Here is a 19,972-nt window from a genome sequence, read left to right as displayed (position 1 = left end):
CTATAGACTGGCTGGCTTAAAACAACAGAAATTTATTCTTTCACAGGTCAAGAGGCCAGAAGTCTGAAATCAAGGTGTTGGCAGGGTGGTTCCTTCTGGAGGCTCTGAGGGAGAGTCTGTTCCATTCCTCTCTCCTAGCTTCTGGTGGTTGCCAGCAATCTTTGGCTTTTAGACACATCACTCCAATCTCTGCCTCCATGTTCACATCGCCTACTTCTTATGACTCTGGGTGTCTCTCTGTTCCTTTCATTTTGTTATGAGAATGCCAGTCATTGTATTTAGGATCCAACCTAAGTCAGTATGATGTCACTTGCTCTTTACTTTGATTGCATCTTTAAAGACTCTATTTCCAAATAAGGTCACATTCTGAGGTTCCAGTAGACATGAATTTTTGGGGAACTTTGTTTAACCTACCACAGCTTCCTATACTCTATTTACCCAAAGAGCTCCCAGGTTATTACACATCTTCATGAACACTACCTTTGAATGGATGCACAATATTCTCTTTCTCTATTGGTGGACATTCAGGTTGGAGAGGGCCACAGCTAGCACATAGGACCTTGGTGCACATCACACATAGGCGCTCCCTTTTCTGGGTTGACCAAGGTGTCCAGCTACCAAGCTCCCTCAGCTAAGCAGGGGCTCGATTTCAGCCTCCAGTAACCTGCTTTGTCAGTCACATTTGTGCAGGGCACATGGAACCTGGGATGGGTTTGTTTCTGTTTTAGAATATTTAAGAAGCTCAAGTTTGCATTTGGCTTTTCTTTTCTGTTTCAAAGTAGGAAGCACACAATGACTGAACTGAAAGAGGCCCTAGAGATCTTTTGCTTCAAATGCCTCAATTACACAGGAGGAGAAAATAATTACAATATTCTGTATTAATCTATAGTTTACTGATTCACAAATCATAGTTAAAATCTATTCTTTTTCAGTCTCAGGAAACAGAAATCCAGAAATTTTAACTAACTTTGCTACAAGCTAGCATAAGATTTCAAATCTCTTGATTTTCCTTAGTGCTCTTGATCGCATCATGCTGACTCAAGATGAGCCCTGCTTTCTACTGTACATCTTGGCTGTGACATAATCATTATCTAAAAATGTTTATTAGCTGGGACACGTTCATCATTTTATGTCTGTATTCTAACTTCTTTTGAAACTACCTAAACATTTCTTCCTCTCTTTTGAACTTTGCTTTGATGAATATTTTTTGACCAGATAAAATAAATTGTGAGTACAGCCTTCTTAAACTTAAATTACCACCTTTCTGCATATCTTTATAAATATTCATCTATTACCATAGTACTTTGGTTGCTGTGAGAAGCTTCATATTTTAATAGCACATATTTCAAAGGGCAGAGGAGGAAAAATACAGCATCTTCTCATTCTGAAATTCAAATAACTTTTTTGAATACTTATTTTTTTTTTGTTTTGTAGAGAAAAAGTTCAACTAATTTTCTAAGGTCTAAAATAAATGGAAGTAAATAAATGAAATAAATAAGAATTCAAGTCTATAATCCAATTAGTAGAGCAAAATTCTTAGCATTTGCTTTCTCCACGGGTACTATCATGGTTCCTTGATGGTAGAGAACACACCTGATTTCTCTCTACATTCCTTGGGGTTTAACACAATGCCAACCAAACACTTGGCTACTAATAAATTCATGTTGATTAAATGAATGGAACAACCACCACCTCTCCTTGCCTTTATCTGTTCTGCTGTGGCCACCCTGACTATCCATTCTCTGAACGCATTGCACCCCCTCCCATTTCCATGCCTTTGCTATGAATGACTTTTCTCCAGGGATCCCCTTGCCAAGTTCCTACTCATCTTTTAAGACCCAGCTCAAATGTCACAACCTCTGTGAAGCATTTCTCAAGGGCAAGATGATGCCTCACTCATTTCTATGTCCCCAGTGCCTGGCACAGAGTCAAAGTTAACTTAATGTGTAATGAATGAGCAAGTGAATGAACAGAAGGGACAGAGCCAGTATCCCATAGCAGATAAGAACATGGGCTTTATGGTCTGACAAACCTGGATTCATAGCCCTGCTTCTTGACTTACAACTGTCAGGTTACTTCATCACTCTGAGACTTCATTTCCTTAGTTGTAAAATGAGGATAATGATAGCATCTGACTCAAAGGTTCTTGTGAGAATAAAATGAGATCCTATATATAAAATCCTTTACCTGATCAGTGCTAAATGATAATGTTGATAGAATTGTCCTACAGGTTTCCTTTGATTGCAGTGGAAATGTTGCACTCTGGGAAAACTGGCTGACCTCAGTGTGATCATATTAGACAGAAATATTTTGGTTGGGGAACCATGAAACTGTCATTGCCCCCACCCCATTTTCCTTTCAAACCAAATGGAGTAAAGCTACAAAAAAGTGGACACCAACTAATTGGATAACACTAGTTGACTAGAATTTGCCCTGGCACTTGAGTTTTAGAAGAAAGAGACAAACCACAAAAAAGAAACTAATATAAGGGTTTTTAAAAATGTGGAAACCTTGCAAGTAACTTCAAGGGGATGACTTTAGAACTACCTTCAGCCTAAGCTTCTGTACCTTTGCACAATACACATCTTGGGGACTGAATTCAGCCTACAGACTGGTGATTTGACTTAACATTGTTTAAAAAAACTTGGAATGGATGTCAACATGACCAGTTACATACTAATTTAGAACGATTAGCCATTAATGAATCTCCATGTAACTATTATCCAGCTTCAATAATTAGCAATACTCTGCCATTCTGTTTCATCCCTTTGCTCCCTTTTGTTTGTTTGTTTTGCTAGAGTGTTTTAAAGCACTAACAGATATCGTATCATTTCACTCATAAATATTTCAGTGTGTATCTCTACCAGATAAAAACAAAAAAATATAACTACAATCCATTATCACAACCAAAAAAATTAAAAATAATTTCTTAATATAATGTAAAACCAGTCTATGTTCAATTTTCCCTGATTGTATCAATATCAGTTGTTTTGTTTGAATCAGAATCTAAACACAGTTCACAAATTACGTTTGTTGCTACTGTCTTAAGTCTCTTTTTTTTTTTTTTTTTTTTTTTAAAGATTTTATTTATTCATTTTTTCCCCCCAAAGCCCCAGCAGATAGTTGTATGTCATAGGTTCACATCCTTCTAGTTGCTGTACGTGGGACTCGGCCTCGCGCTGGACGGAGAAGTGGTGCCTCGGGGCGCGCCCGGGATCCAAACCCGGGCCGCCAGCATCAGAGCGCGCGCACTTAACCGCTAAGCCACGGAGCCGGCCCTTAAGTCTCTTAATTTGTAACAGTTCCCCTCCTTTGTCTCCATGCCATTTACTTCCTTAAGAATTTTTAAATAGATAAATATTTCACAAAAATATGGATTTGTGGTTTCTTTTGAAAAGATAGGAAGGTCTGGCAGCACTGGCTTACATTCCCCTAAGGCAACATTTGGCTGTAGCATAGTAGAGGCTGTAGCCTTCAGACCAGGCAAATGCCTGCGGATTGCCACAGTCCACACCACTCCCTGTTGCACCCACCAGCTAACTCGTTTACGTTACCTACCCAGGCCCCGTGGGCATTGTGCTGGCCACCTCTGACCTACATATATATCTGTTGGGCAGTGAGAACTGAATTCTGAGTGAGGAAATTGAAGTCCAAAAACATCCCTAGTCATTGAGTAAATGTTCAGTTTTGTGCACTAGATTACTTAGGTAGGAATGTAAGCTGAAATGTTTAAGTTTTCAGAGAAGAATTAGATCAATGAAAGATTTTTAAAAATTCTAAATTAGCCCAAAACATTATGAATTGGCATCTCTCTTTTCTTCAGCATTTAAGTTAATCTGCTTACAGCCTCCCATTCTGTAAACATCTTTTTCACCTGTGTGGAGGTTTGATCCTACGAAGGCCACTGAACAAAGTGTCACAAGACCCAAACTTGAGTCTTGGTCCTCTGTGACAAGTGGGCCACCATACTGCTTCTCTGAGACACCTTGCAGAGTGAAGGTAATAACAGCCTATCTCTCAGGGTTGTTGTGAAGTTCAAATAAGGTAACAGATGTGAAATTAGCTTGTAAACTGTATAGCTCTACACTTAAACAAGGTATTACTGTGCATAAGGATATATTGAATTATGCATCACATCCTCTTTCACACCTCTGTGCATTTACTCTGCTGTTCCCTCTTCCTAGCATGCCCTTAAGAATTAATTTCTAGTCATCTGTCGTCCCCAAACACTTTATGCCTGTTTCTTTATAACTTTTGTCACACTGTATTAAAGCCATTTGTTCACATCTTTGTCTTCTGCAAGATTCTGAGAGTAAACTGTAGTTTATTCAGTGCTTGGCACACAGCAGACTCTCAGTAAATGTCCACTGAATTGGATTGGATTGATTTGAGTAATTATCATGTGTGTGCCTGTCTTGAAGGACAAATTCTTTTGTCCTTACAATTCTTTTGTCCAATACAATTCTTCAAGTTTATCATCTGGTAACTGACCAGTCTTAGCTCTTGTTAAAAGCTTATAGTGAAGATGATGATAGTGAAATATTCATAAAGATAGAGTTTTGTATGTTTAATTTAAGTTAAATGATCAGACTTCTTGAGTATATTATTAGTGATTTAATCTCATTAACAATGAAAGAAACTAAATGTGAAATGCCTATCATTAAAATATTTTTTTTCTTGAAGGAGAAAACTTAAGATCCCAGTCATCATTTTTGGCCCCAGTTACCTAGTTCTCTTCACTGACTTAGGGCTTCTTGCTCTGTTATAGCTGGTTTGCCATCCACCCAGTCAGCATGAACAACAGCAATCACCTTGTAAATAGCGACAATATGGGCTATGCATCTTACCTTTTCGAGCAAGAAAAGAACAAAGGATATCTACCTGGAGAGGTGAGAATTTATGTCACTGAGTATTATTCATTGAGTATGAATAATACTCATTGAGTATTAATTCAATACTAATTCATTGAGTATCATCATTCATACAATATTCAGAATAGCTGATTCAAATCTTCAGAGTAAAGTGTCATCATGGACGTCACACTGATATGCTTGGATAGAAAGAATTCTCCATCCTCCCTAGTAGGAAAATTAAAAGTAAAAATGACTAAGAAATTTTGTGTCAAATCTACTTATATTGATGGTTTTGTAAACTTACAATTTGTTGGATAAGGAAGGGCAAGTTAAAGATTTTTGCAATATGTAATAATTTTTGGTCAACTTGGGAGTGTGTGTTGATATTTGCTTTTGTTTTCAGAGCTGTAAAAGTATTAAGCACCCTCTTGATAGAGTAAGAACCTGAATGACAGGTGATGAGTCCTTTTCGCTGGTCCAGACTTCCCTCTTAGTGGTGACTTTTCTTTTAAGGACTTCGTGTCTACTTCCCTGCACTAAGGCCTAAGCCAGAGACAACCCTAATCTATTAAACTTGTTTTTGTAACTTTGAAATGCAGTGAGTGATGGGATCAGAGATGGGGGCCCTGGAACCCAGTCCGTGCATGCCAGGCAACTCCTCAGCTCTGTGTAAGTTATTGATTACAGATAGATGAGTGGGAAGAGAGACCCTGCTCTGCTTGATCCCAGTGTCCAAGCCACAAATGCAGAAAAACATATGATGGGATGGGAGCCCCAGGCCCTTGCCTAGAATAAATGTTTCATTACAAAGATATTATCCCCATGAACATTTGGTCTGGTCTTTTAGCTCCTTGTGGACAAAACTCTTTTTTCATTTTAGCCTGCATTTTAGGGAAAAGAAAGGATAGTCCCATTTATGATCACTGGCTGGGTGCTAGGCATTTTGAGATAAATTGTTTTTTTTTTTTTTTTCCCTGAGGAAGAGTCGCCCTGAGCTAACATCTGTTGCCAATCTTCCTCTCTTTTTGCTTGAGGAAGATTAGCCCTGAGCTAACATCTGTGCCAATCCTCCTCTATTTTGTATGTGAGTTGCCGTGCGTAGGTCCGTGCCTGGGATCTGAACCCATGAACCTGGGCCACGGAAGCAGAGTGTGCTGAACTTAACCACTACACCACATGGCTGGCCCCTAAATTATCTTTTCACTATTAAAAAAGGACATATGATCTCTGATACTTGTTTATCTCTTTCCCTAAGAAAATTTAAGACATTTAAGGTAGAATGGTAGACCATTTGGGTTGACGTTAATGCCTCACACTCCTCGAAAAGGTTACGTGTTGTTACTTCAGACTGAAGAGGTAGAGAAAAGATACATGGAGGGCAGGACTGGATGGTGGATGCTATATTTAGGTTTAATTGTGCAAAAGCAAAATCTGGATTGTCTCTTCTCTTTTTGAACCAATAGGATATTTATTTTTAAGGGCAGATGGATCTCTGAGCTCCCCAGGTACAACAGCAGAGACTAGATTGACGTTTCAGCCTTTTATAATTTGTTGTTGCACATTGTGTTTCTTGTCAAAGTGTTTTTGTTTGAGGCACAAATTTGAAACACTCCTACTTAAAGCAGCTTTATTGATAATTGGAATATCATGAGTAATAATATGTATGCTGACTGCAATGTGAGCCTTTCCAGAAAAAAATTCTTAGAATATTGTACATCCTCCTTTTATTGTATATAAATGATTTTGAATAGTTCACCGGAGTGGATTGAATGTTCGCATTTTTAATAGAAGTCATTGTGGGAAATGGGAAAGAATAAAAGGCCGTTGGATGTTTCTTTTGGCAGGGACCATATGTAGCAGCTTTTGCTTCATCAAACCTGGGAGATGTGTCCCCCAATATTCTTGGCCCACATTGCGTCAACACGGGAGAGTCTTGTGATAATGCCAATAGCTCTTGTCCCATCGGAGGGGTAGGTAATTACGAAGTGAAATCTTTGTTTTTGCGTCTCATGTACATTTTATGTTTAAATATTCATCATTAATTTACAAATATGTATTCCTCAAGTATATGCTGGTCTACTTACCTCTAGCATTTGCTCTTCTCAAAGGCAGCCACTGAATTTTGATTGGATAAAACTATAGTTTTCCATTTGATTGACTGTCAAGTGTTTTGAATGGTGAGACAATTTAGTAAATGTCAGAGATTAAATATCCTTCCCCAAAATTGGACAGTCTGAAACATTTTGCCTTGGCATTTCTGAAGTCACAAGTTAGTACCAAAAACTGTCTGCCTGAGACATTTCTCACAGAGTTTTCCATCTAATTTATCTTAAAAATCTTTTTATGACTATATACACATCTGTGTGGTAAGTTTTAAAGACAACAACTAAGGCTGTACTGTCATGTATTTAACCGTTTCCCCTGCACGTTCATTTAGATTTTTTTCAACTTTGACGTGAGCAGCAGATACTAGTTTCTGGGTTTGTGTTCTTTGTGTTTATAGAACATTTCACCTGTTATATTAGTTTTATTAAACATTATTTCTGGGCTATTTATTGTGTTCTAGTCAGCCCCACCCAATAAGCAATATAGTTTTAACAACTATACTTTTATATTATATGTTACTATTTTTATATAGAAAGTCTTCCTTTGTTACCCTTTATTTGCAAAAATTTCACACATTATTAATTCACATTAAATTTTAAGATTACTTGTTAAATTCCAAAATTCATAGATGAAATGGTTAAATAAATTATGATACTTATTTTCAATAGAATATTATACATCAATTTAATGTCTTGTTGGAATACTTAATGTGAGAAAAAGCTCATAATACACAATGCTGAGTAAGAAATTCAGGATTTAATCCTGCATATTCATTATGATTGTGGTTTTGAAAATAAATGTATCAGTAAAAAGACAAAGTGAAACACACTGAATTGTTAACCATTTGGCACTGTTATAGGTGGCGTTTATTCCATTTGATTTTTAGTTCTTTATTATTTTTACTCTATTTATGCATTTTTATATTTTTTACCCAATGGGCATACTTTGCTTTACAATCAGAAAAAATTACAACAAAAATCATAGCCCCTCCCACAACAGAATTCTGTTTCTCTCTATTCCCCTCATGTTTGCAAGATGCAGTCAGCAGTGAGGAAAGTATATGCTTTTTTCCCCCATATACAATAGAAGAGAAAGAAAACTTCAACCAGGGAGTAAAAGTCCTCTTCCGTCTGATTGGGTCAGTTTTTGCCATATGCCAGTGCCTGGGCCAAAGCAGTTGCTGGGGGAATTGTACTTGTTGATTGGCTTAAGCCTGACCAGTCTTTGGCAAGGCCTAGGGATCACCATGATCACCTTAGACTTACCTGGAACCAGGAATGAGATCATTGACTGCAGGGGAGAGATGACTTTCTGAACAAAACTACGATTCGCTTAAGACAAAGAGGGAAATGGGCAAACGTTGCCAGGTCTTCTTCTTTAATGCGGTTTCTAAGAAAATAACTTTTTGAATTTAGAAAGTAACTTTTAACGTTTTTTAAAAAGTGATATATGCTTGTTAAAAATCCAAACAATATTGAAAAGTTCAGAAAATAAAACTTATGTAAAGAAGTACCTCCTCAGCCCACAGTTAACCTCACTGTTAATGTTTTAACGAACGTCCTTCCGGACAACTTGTTATGCCTCTACGTGTATATACCCATGTACAGTTTTGCACAAATGAGGTCATACTGTAATGCTGTTCTGTAACCTTCTTCCTTATTTCCAGTAAATATACTTTAAAACATCATTTAAACTAACTCCATAATTTTCAATTTTAAGTACCATAATTTAGTTACCCAATCCCCTGAGTGTTTTCTTTCCCTCCCTCCTTTCTTCCTTCACACTCTCTCTCCCTTGTTTTTTTCCTCCCTTCATGTAAGCATACTATAGTCACTATGCTTGTCATAAATATTTTCACACGTGTATGAGTTTCACCTTAGGACAAATTCTTAAAAGTGAGTTTGCTGTCAAAGAGAAAGCACCTCGAACATACACTACACATTGCCCAAATGCTCTCTCAGTCACATTTCCACCCACAGTACATGAGTGACAGTTTCCCCAAACTCTCACCAACACTAGGTTTGTTAGTCTTTCAATTTTTGCCAACACAGTATGCAAAGAATTCTTTCTTTGTAGTTTAAACATGTATTTAATTACTCATGAAGTTGAACATATTTTAATATTGAATGGCAATTTACATTTTCTTTTTTGGTGAATTACCTTTTTCATCTGTATTCCATGATGTATCCATTAGGATGCTTTTTTTTTGCCACTCTATTGAGATGTAATTGACATATAACATTGTATAAGTTTAAGGTGTATGATGTGATGATTTTGACACAAATATAGGATGCTTTTTACTGCAAATAAGAGAAAACCCAATTCAATATGAATGGATCAAATGTTATTAATATGGTTTTTTCTTATTTATATATGTTAGTATAATAAACAAAAATATACAATATGATAATATATTAAAGTCTTAGCTTGTCATAAACAGTGCAAACTCATCTCCCCATCATTTATCAGTTTTTCCAGGCTTTTGTTACGTTTTTTATCTCCATATGGATGTTTAAAATGTTTAAACTGTCAAATTTATTAAGCCTGTTCTATATAATTTTTAGAAAGGTCTTCCACGCTCTTAGACTTTACAATATATTCAGTCATATTTTCTTTCCATACTTTTTTGGTTCTATTTATAATATTTGAGTATCTGATCAATCTCAATGTTTTCTGAGATAAGAAGTAAGATATAGACCAGATTTATTTACTGATTTTTTTCCAGAGGGTCAGCTAGTTGTTCTAATATAATTTTTAACTGAGTTTCAATTTAAGACGATCATGAGCAAGAACTATATGCAAGAACAGCAAGTAGAAAGATGCGCAGCAAATGGAGAGACTTGGCGTTAAGTCTTAGCTCAGATATCAGCTACCTGTGTAATCTCCAACAAATTCTCTAACCCCCCTGAGCCTTGGTTTCCTTATTTTTAAAAGTGAGGTGCTAGAATAGATTATTTCTAAAGATATTCACTGCTCCAATTCTGTGAATGATTTTGTTTTTCGTGATCTGTGAATTGAGAGAATATCTGAAGAGAAATGCTAGAATGTGGCTTAAAAAAATCTATTTGCTTAATTTTCCATTCCTTAAACTAATTGATTATTTCACTAAGAACCCATCTTGTCTCATTTTGTCCCAGCCTGACAAGTGCATTGCTATGGGACCTGGACGGGATATGTTCGACAGCACACAAATTATAGGACGGATCATATATCAGAGAGCAAAGGTAAGCCATGAGCCCAGCTTCTTTCATCTTCATTTGAAATTGTTCTTTAAAATCCACTGACATTGTTCATTAGGGAGCTGATAATTGTAAGGAAGACAGCCGAAGCTCCAGCTGCCCAGAGGAGTCTGGAAGACTGAATGTGGAGACATGTCAGTGAGGAATGTTGCTTTCACAAGCTACACAGGAGCCTCTCTCTGACTACTTGGTCTGACTTCTTACAGGAAGTACATTTAAAACCAAGTAATCAGGAAAACATTCTATTTCAGCCATAGCGCTCGCTTCAGACAGTGAGATGATAGAGCGATTGTAAGGTTTTCAGTTCACATGGTATCAGATATGACCAGACCTATCCAAATTCTCAGAAGTTTCTCAGGCCTTTGCCTGCCAAGTCACCTGAACATTTCTTAACTTTTCCTTCCGTGTCAAGGTAAAGCTGAATGGTACAACTCCCAGCTCGCACAATTTGGATTCAAATTAGTTCTTAGTCTTTTTCACTAGGGCAAAGATCATCCATCCTATATTTTCTTTTCTTTTTAAAATATTTTTTGATGAAGAGAGAATCTTGTCTCCAGAGAGATTACTACGAATTAGTCTACTCTCCTCCCTCTCCTAAATTTTGTCTTCCGTTTTGCCCCTATATTTTGTATAAGTTCCTATGGTGACAGATTTCTGACTGAAAAGACAAAGGATCACCTCGAGCTGAGATATTTCTGATAAAGATAATTCTCTCCCTTTTTACAGCTTTCTCATACCTTTGTCGCGTTGTGTGTGTGTGTGTGTTTAAGTAAATATTTTGTTCCAAGTGTTCTAAAATGTTTCAGGACAAATTAAGGAAGCACAAAATCACTTTTGAAAACATCAGACACCAGCCAGCCTAATTGCTGCAGTTTCTTTTTAATTACTGCGGTATTATCAGTAGATTGTTCTAAATTAACAGATTCTATTTAGAGTGTGCACCCGTGACACAATTTGGTGTCAGAAATTTTAGCGTTCTGGGCCTGGGAGCCATAGAGATTTGTCCCACATTCTGAATTCTCTTCTCAGCAAGGCACAACTTCTCTCTTAATCAGAGGAGGCAGGCTGCAGCTGTCATTACTGACGACTTATCTTGTGAGCTCCCATGTGGCTGTTGAAACTGGGATGGGGACACAATGGAAATGACTTAGATGTCAGGCAAAGGGACTTGTGCTGAAGCAAGATTTGCCTATATTGTATGATATAGATCAATAAAAACAAATATTTCTATACATGTTTTGACTCACATTTCCTGTAAGATTGAAAAAGCATCAATTGACCTTACTTAAAGGAAGAAAAAAAGGACATCAGAAGGTGGATTGTGGGTGGGGGAGCTGGTGCCAATTAATTGGGACCTGAAGTCTTTCAAGGCACCCATTGGGACCAGCCCTGCTAAAGAACTCAAGGATTCTGAGAAGGAAAACTCCATAAGAATACCTGAGGAGGCACTCTCATTCTGGAAGAGGAAGTGATTTGGCCTACCTACTCTTAACCTTAAATTTTCTTGACTGTCTTTCAAGTGAGATTGGGGCCTTTTTGTGCCACAGCCTGTAACACTAGAATTTCATATTTGTCGGAAATAGACACAGGTCAACAGTCTCAAGACCTTCAAACTTCTGGGAAGCAGTTGGGGTTAGTAGAGAGATCCATGTGCATAGTGGCTATTTCTAAGCAGCCAGCAAAACAAAACATGGCTGAGAGATGCTTTTCCAAATTGATACTTATTGGGTACAGTTGGTAGTATTCATTTTATAACAGTAATCCTGTATGGATTTTCTAGGAACTGTATGCCTCTGCCTCCCAAGAAGTAACTGGATCACTGGCTTCAGCTCATCAGTGGGTGAATATGACGGATGTCACCATTTGGCTCAATTCCACACATGTGGTAAGTGACACTGGGTCACACTGATTATACTACAAGGGTAAAGCTCTGGGCTGATCTCATGATTTACTTGAAGTTCAACTTCTGGTTTTTTGTTTTGTTTTGAAAATCTTTCCATAGGCAAAAACATGTAAACCAGCATTGGGCTACAGTTTTGCTGCTGGCACCATCGATGGAGTTGGAGGACTCAATTTTTCTCAGGGTGAGGTGAAGTCTGATGAAAGCTGTGGTTCCACGTTCTGAAGCTTCAGAGTTCTGTTCCCTAATAAGGTTTAATGGTAGCCAATAGACTGACTATTTTTATTTTTAAACTCGAGGATGTGCAGGTTTTCCAGGTTTGTGCGTGATAGCCAGATTTCTCAGGGATTGGTGTCATTTATAACTTAGCTTTCCACTAATTCAAACAGAATAAGACACATTATCTTTGCATTTCAACCTATGGAGGCATAATTTTAAATTGGACTGGGACCAGGGTGGAGTGGAGGGTGTGTGGAGCAGGACCGTAGCTGTACCTTCAATGATATGAGGCGGCTCTTGGTTATTAGCGTCTTTCTGTGGTTCCTTTATTGGAGCCAAAATTCCTCAGGGAGGCCTTTAGGAGCCTAAAGCATGTGGTCCCAGGTTTTCTCTCTGTGTGTATTTCCACAAATTTATAGCTGATTATTATAGCTTTTTATACTTTTATCCTGATTATCACTGTACTAATATGCATTGTAAAGTAGAAGAAAGTGGAAAAAATGGAAGAGTATCACCTACAGGCAATATACGTATATTTTGGAAACGTTGATTAAAAAATAATACAGTTTCAATTTGATATATTCAGCATCATCTTTCCTGGTAATATTTCAACCAGTTTGGTCTAATGTTCTGAAACAATAATTTTTTAACAGCTTTATTGAGATATAATCCACATACCATACAATTCACCCATTTAAAGTGTACGATTTTGTGGTTTTAAATATATTCACAGATACATTCAGTCATTACTACATTCAATTTGAGAACATTTTCATCACCTCAAAAAGAAGCCCTGTACTCTTTAGCTGTCACAACCCCCCAGTCCCCATCTCTCCCAGACCTAAGTGACCACTAATCTTTCTGTCTTTATGTTTTCCTATTCTAGACATTTCCTATAAATAGAATCACAAAATATTTGGCATTTTGTGTTGAATTCTTTCAATTAGCATATGTTTCAAGGTTCATCCATATTGTAGCATATATCAATACTTCATTCCTTTTTATGGCTGGGTAATATTTCATTATATGGTTATACCATATTTTGTTTATGTGTTCCTCAGTTGAACATTTCAGTTATTCCACTTTTTGGCTATTATGAATAAAGCTGCTGTAAATATTCATGTGCAAGTTTTTGTGTGGGCCTGTGATTTTATTTCTCCTCTTGGATATATACCTAGAAGTGGAATCACTAGATCACATGGTAACTCTACATTTAATCATTTTGAGGAACTGCCAGACTATTTCCAAAATGGCTGCACCATTTTACATTTCTACCAGCAGTTTGAGGGTTCTGATTTCTCCACATCTTCACCAATACTCGTTATTACCTGACTTTTGGATTCTAGCCACCCTAGTAGGTGTGGAGTGGTATTTCATTGCATGGTTTTGATTTGTATTTTCCTTGCAATTAATGATGTTGAGCATCTTTTCATGTACTTATTGGCCATTTGTGTATTTTCCTTAGAGAAATGTCTAGTCATATAATATTCTCATTTTTAAATTGGGCTATTTGTCTTTTTATTATTGAGTTGTAAGAGTTCTTTATGTATTCTGTATACAAGTCCTTTATCAGATATATGATTTGCAAATATTTTCTTTCATTCTATTGGTTGTGTTTTCACTTTCTTGATTGTGTCCTTTGAAGCATCAAAGGTTTTAATTTTGGTGAAGACAAAATCATCTTTTTTTTTCATCGGTTGCTCATGCTTTTGGTGTCCTTTCTAAGACTCTTTTGCCAAATCTGATGTAATGAAGACTTACCCTATTTTCTTCTAAGACTTTTTGTAGTTTTAGCTCTTACTTTTAGGTCTTTGATCTATTTTGAGTTGGCTTTTCTATATGGTGTGAGGTAAGGTTCCGACTTGATTCTTTTGCTTGTGGCTATCTAGTTATCCCAGTACCATTTGTTGAAAGACTATTTTTTTACCCATTGAATTGTCTTGGCACATGTTGAAAATCGGTTGACCATAGACACATGGTTTTATTTCTGGATTCCCAATTCTATTCTACTGATCTATGTGTCTATGCTTGTGCTAATATCACCCTTTCTTGATTGCTGTTGCTTTGTAGTGAGTTTTGAAATCAGGATGTATGAGTCCTCCTACTTTGTTCATCTTTTTCAAGACTGTTTTGGCTATTTTGAGTCCTTTGCAATTCCATATGAATTTTAGAATCAGCTTGTCAATTTCTACAAAGAAGTCAGCTGAGATTCTGATAAGGATTGCATTGAATCTATAGATTAAATTGAAGAGTATTGCAATATTAACAATTTTAAGTCTTCCAATCCATGAATGTGGATGTTTTCTCATTTATTTAGATGGTTAATTTCTTTCAACAATGTTTTGTAATTTTCAAAGTGTAAGATTTTTTTTTTTTTCTGGTGAGCATGATTGGCTCTGAGCTAACATCTGATGGCAATCTTCCTCTTTTTGCTTGAAGAAGATTGTCCCTGAGCTAACATCTGTGCCAGTCTTCCTCTACTTTGTATGCCTCCACAGCATGGCTTGGTGAGTGGTGTGTAGGTCCCCACTAGGGGGACCTGAACCAGATCTGAACCCTGGCCCGCCAAAGCGGAGTGGGCAAACTCAACTAGTATGCCACGGGGCCAGCACCCAGAGTATAAGTTTTGTGCTTCTTTTGTTAAATTCATTTCTAAGCATTTTATTCTTTCCGATTTTATTGTAAATGGAATTGTTTTCTTAATTTTATTTTTGGATTGTTCGTTGCAAATGCATAGAAATACAATTGATTTTGTATATTGATCTTCTGTGACCTTGCTCAACTTGTTTATTAGTTCTAATAGTTTTTTAGTGAATTATTTAGGATTTTTATATACAAGATCATGTTATATGCAAATAGCAATAGTTTTACTTCTTCCTTTCCAATCTAGATGCTGTTTATTTCCTTTTCTTGCCTAATTGCCCTGGCTACAATCTCCACTACAATGTTGAATAGAAGTGGCAAGAGTGGACATCTTTGTATTGTTCCTCACAGTAGGGTGAAAGCATTCAGTCATTCATCATTATGTATGATGTTAGTTGTGGGTTTTTCATAGATGCCCTTTATCAGGTTGAAGACAACCCTTTCTACTCCTATTTTGTTGAGTGTTATCATGAAATGATATTAGATTTTTGTCAAATGCTTTTTCTGCATCAATTGAGATGATCATGTGATTTTGGTTTTTTATTCTATTGATATGATTTATTATATTAATTGATTTTTGGATCAATTAAACCAATCTTGTATTCCTGGGATAAATCCCAGTTGGTCGTGGTGTATAATTATTTTTATATATTACTGGATTTAGTTTGCTGGTATTTTGTTGTGGATTTTTGTGTCCATAATCATAAGAGATATTGATCTGTAGTTTTTTTTCTTGTGATGTCTTGTCTGCTTTTGTATCAGGTTAATATTGGCATCAAAGAATGAATTGGGAAGTGTTCCCTCTTCTATTTTTTGTTGGGAGTTTTTGAAGAGTTGGTGTTTATTTTTCTTTAGATGTTTGGTAGAATACCGCAGTGAAGCCACCTGAGATGCGCAATTCTTTGTGGGTAGTTTATTATTATTACTAATTCAATATATTTACTTTTTATAGATCTATTCAGATTGTGAATTTCTTCTTAAGTCAGTTTTGGTAGTTTGTGTCTTTCTAGAGATTTGTCCATTTCATCTAAATTATCTAATTTGTTGGCATACAATTATTCATAGTATTCCTTTGTAATCTTTTCTGTTTCTTTAAGATCAATACTGAAGCCTGCTCTCATTTCTGATTCTAGTAATTTGAGTCTTTTCTTTTTCTTGGTCAGTCTAGCTAAAGGTTTGTTGATTTTGTTGACCTTTTCTTTCTTTTTTTTTTTGGCAATAAGAGTAATTTAATTTCATTAAATATTGTTAACTAAATATTTCCTGGTTAATCCAGTTCTACCATCTAGTGGAAAGAATACAGTTATTTTTCATCACAGGAATGCTTAATCCAATATTACACATTTGAGGTAATGGGGATGCAGTTTCCCTGTAGGTTACTTTTCTATAGCTGCAATTTAACTGATGTTAAGTTACTGCAAACTAAAAACTAACTCTGTCCTCTCAAAAACACTTTTTTTGTTACTTTCTTTTCTTTATGTTTTAATTGTCATGTATATTACATCTATATGCATTGAAAACCACAACAGACAATGTTATGATCTTTACTTTCAGCAGTACACGTGTTTTCAAGAAAATAGTCTTTTACATTTATCCAAATATTTACCATTTCTATTGCTCTTCTTCATTTTAGATTTTTCTGTAGTATTATTCCCCTTTAGCCTGAAGAATATCAATTCTTTAAGAGCAAATCAATTCTTTAAAGAATGTCAATTATTTTTTTTGCTTGTTTATTGTGGTAACATTGGTTTATAACATATAAATTTCAGGTGTATATCATTATTCTTCTATTTCTGCATGATTATATCATGTTCTCATGTTCACCACCCAAATACTAATTACAATCCATCACCACACACAGGTACCTAATTATCCGTTTCACTCTCCTCCCTCCCCGCTTCCCCTCTGGTAACCACCAATCCAACCTCTGTCTCTATGTATTCGTTTGTTGTTGTTATTATCTACTACTTAATGAGTGAGACCATACAGTATTTGACCTTCTCCCTCTGACTTATTTCACTTTGCATAACACCCTCAGTGTCCATCCATGTTGTCACAAATGGCTGGCTTTCATCGTTTCTTATGGCTGAGTAGTATTCCATTGTGTATATATACCACATCTTCTTTATCCATTCGTCCCTTGATGGGCACTTAGGTTCCTTCTGAGTCTTGGCTATTGTGAATAACGCTGCAATGAACACAGGGGTGCATATATCTTTACGCATTGGTGTTTTCACGTTCTTTGGATAGATACCCAGCAGTGGAATAGCTGGATCGTATGGTAGTTCTATCCTTAATTTTTTGAGAAATCTCCATACTGTTTTCCATAGTGGCTGCATCAGTTTGCACTCCCACCAGCAGTGTATGAGAGTTCCCTTCTCTCCACATCCTCTCCAACATTTTGTTGTTGCCTGTCTTGTTAATTATAGCCATTCTGACAGGCGTGAGGTGATATCTCATTGTAGTTTTGATTTGCATTTCCCTAATGGTTAATGATGTTGAACATCTTTTCGTGTGCCTGTTGGCCATCTGTATATCTTCTTTGGAGAAATGTCTGTTCAGGTCTTTTGCCCATTTTTTAATTGGGTTGTTAGTTTTTTTGTTGTTGAGATGCATGTATTCTTTATATATTTTGGAGATTAACCCCTTATCAGATGTATGGTTTGCAAATATCTTCTCCCAAATGATAGGTTGTCTTTTCGTTTTGTTGATGGTTTCCTTTGCTGTGCAGAAGCTTTTTAGTTTGATGTAGTCCCATTTGTTTATTTTTTCTATTGTATCTCTTGCCCAGTCAGACATGGTGCTTGAAAATATGTTGCTAAGACCAATGTCGAAGAGCATACTGCCTATGTTTTCTTCTAGAAGTTTCATAGTTTCAGGTCTTACATTCAAGTCTTTAATCCATTTGGAGTTAACTTTTGTGTATGGTGTAAAGTAATGGTCTACTTTCATTTTTTTTGCATGTGGCTGTCCAGTTTTCCCAACACCATTTGTTGAAGAGACTTTCCTTTGTCCACCGTATGTTCTTGGCTCCTTTCTTGAAGATTAGCTGTCCATAGATGTGTGGGTTTATTTCTGGGATTTTGATTCTATTCCATTGATCTATGTGTCTGTTTTTGTACCAGTACTATGTTATTTTGGTTACTATAGCTTTGTAGTATATTTTGAAATCAGGGAGTGTGATACCTCCAGCTTTGTTCTTTTTTCTCAGAATTCCTTTACCTATTCGGGGTCTTTTGTTGTTCCACATAAATTTTAGGATTCTTTGTTCTATTTCTATGAAAAATGTTGGAACTTTGATAGGGATTGCATTGTATCTATACATTGCTGTAGGACGTATGGACATCTTAACTATGTTAATTCTTCCAAGCCAAGAGCATGGAATATCTTTCCATTTCTTTGTGTCTTCTTCAATTTCTTTCAGCAATGTTTTATAGTTCTCAGTGTACAGATCTTTCACCTCTTTGGTTCTTTGGTTAAGTTTATTCCTAGGTATTTTATTTTTTTTTTGTTGCAATTGTAAATGGGATTGTATTCTTAATTTCTCTTTCTGCTACTTCGTTGTTAGTGTCTAGAAATGCAACTGATTTTTGTATGTTGATTTTGTATCCTGCAACTTTACCGTATTCGTTTATTACTTCTAAAAGTTTTTTGGTGGCTTCTTTAGGGTTTTCTATATATAAAATCATGTCATCTGCAAATAGTGACAGTTTCACTTCTTCCTTTCCAATTTGGATCCCTTTTATTTCTTTTTCTTACCTGATTGCTCTGGCTAGGACTTCCAATACTATGTTAAATAGGAGTAGTGAGAGTGGGCATCCTTGTCTGGTTCCTGTTCTTAGAGGGATAGCTTTCAGTTTTTCACCATTAAGGATGATATTAGCTGTGGGTTTGTCATATATGGCCTTTCTTATGTTGAGGTACTTTACTTCTATACCCATTTTATTCAGAGTGTTTATCATAAATGGATGCTGTATGTTGTCAAATGCTTTCTCTGCATCTATTGAGATGATCATGTGATTTTTATTCTTCATTTTATTAATGTGTTGTATCATGTTGATTGATATGCGGATGTTGAACCATCCCTGCATCCCTGGATTAAATCCCACCTGATCATGGTGTATAATCTTTTTAATGTATTGTGGTATGTGATTTGCTAGCGTTTTGTTGAGGATTTTTGCATCGATGTTCATCAGTGATATTGGCCTGTAATTTTTGTTTTTTGTGGTGTCCTTGTCTGGTTTTGGTATCAGGGTAATGTCAGCTTCATAGAATGAGTTAGGGAGCTTCCCACCCCCCTCAATATTTTGGAAGAGTTTGAGAAGGATAGGTATTAAGTCTTCTTTGAATGTTTGGTAGAATTCACCAGGGAAGCCATCTGGTCCCGGACTTTTTATTTGGGGAGGTTTTTGATTACTGTTTCTGTCTCCTTACTGGTGATTGGTCTATTCAAATTCTCTATTCCTTCTTGATCCAGTTTTGGAAGGTTGTATGATTCTAAGAATTTATCCATTTCTTTGAGATTGTCCAATTTGTCGGCATATAGCTTTTCATAGTATTCTCTTATAATCTTTTGTATTCTTATACAAATTCTCTTATAATCTGAGGTGTCTGTTGTAATTTCTCCTCTTTCATTTCTGATTTTGCTTATTTGAGCCTTCTCTCTTTTTTTCTTGGTGAGTCTACCTAAAGGTTTGTCAATTTTTTTTATCTTTTCAAAGAACCAGCTCTTGGTTTTATTAATTTTTTCTATTGTTTTTTTAGTCTCTATTTCATTTATTTCTGCTCTGATTTTTATTATTTCCCTTCTTCTACTGATTTTGGGCTTTGTTTGTTCTTCTTTTCCAGTTCCTTTAGGTGCATTGTTAGATTGTTTGAGATTTTTCTTGCTTGTTGAGATAGGCCTGTATTGCTATAAACTTCCCTCTTAGAACCGCTTGTGCTGTATCTCATAAATTCTGGCATCTTATTTTCATTTTCATTTGTCTCCAGGTATTTTTTGATTTCTCCTT

General features: G+C 36.2%; 1 protein-coding gene across 4 annotated transcripts in view; it reads left to right on the top strand.

Moving 5' to 3' along the window:
• LOC101400558 (neutral ceramidase) overlaps positions 1–19,972 on the top strand; it is a 119,845-nt gene that overhangs the window by 48,103 nt on the left and 51,770 nt on the right. For all 4 annotated transcript variants that reach the window (XM_087432201.1, XM_087432200.1, XM_004439997.2 and 1 more), the window contains 5 exons: positions 4,769–4,889; positions 6,698–6,823; positions 10,097–10,183; positions 11,979–12,083; positions 12,201–12,282. In XM_087432201.1, the coding sequence (XP_087288327.1) occupies positions 4,769–4,889; positions 6,698–6,823; positions 10,097–10,183; positions 11,979–12,083; positions 12,201–12,282 (521 nt within the window). The remainder of the gene's footprint in view (positions 1–4,768; positions 4,890–6,697; positions 6,824–10,096; positions 10,184–11,978; positions 12,084–12,200; positions 12,283–19,972) is intronic.

Source organism: Ceratotherium simum, chromosome 6 (assembly GCF_057802395.1).
Source record: "Ceratotherium simum simum isolate JZ-2026a chromosome 6, ASM5780239v1, whole genome shotgun sequence".
Lineage (NCBI taxonomy): Eukaryota > Metazoa > Chordata > Mammalia > Perissodactyla > Rhinocerotidae > Ceratotherium > Ceratotherium simum.
The sequence above is the reverse complement of the archived record's forward strand: the minus strand, read 5'-3'. Positions and strand labels throughout refer to the sequence as shown.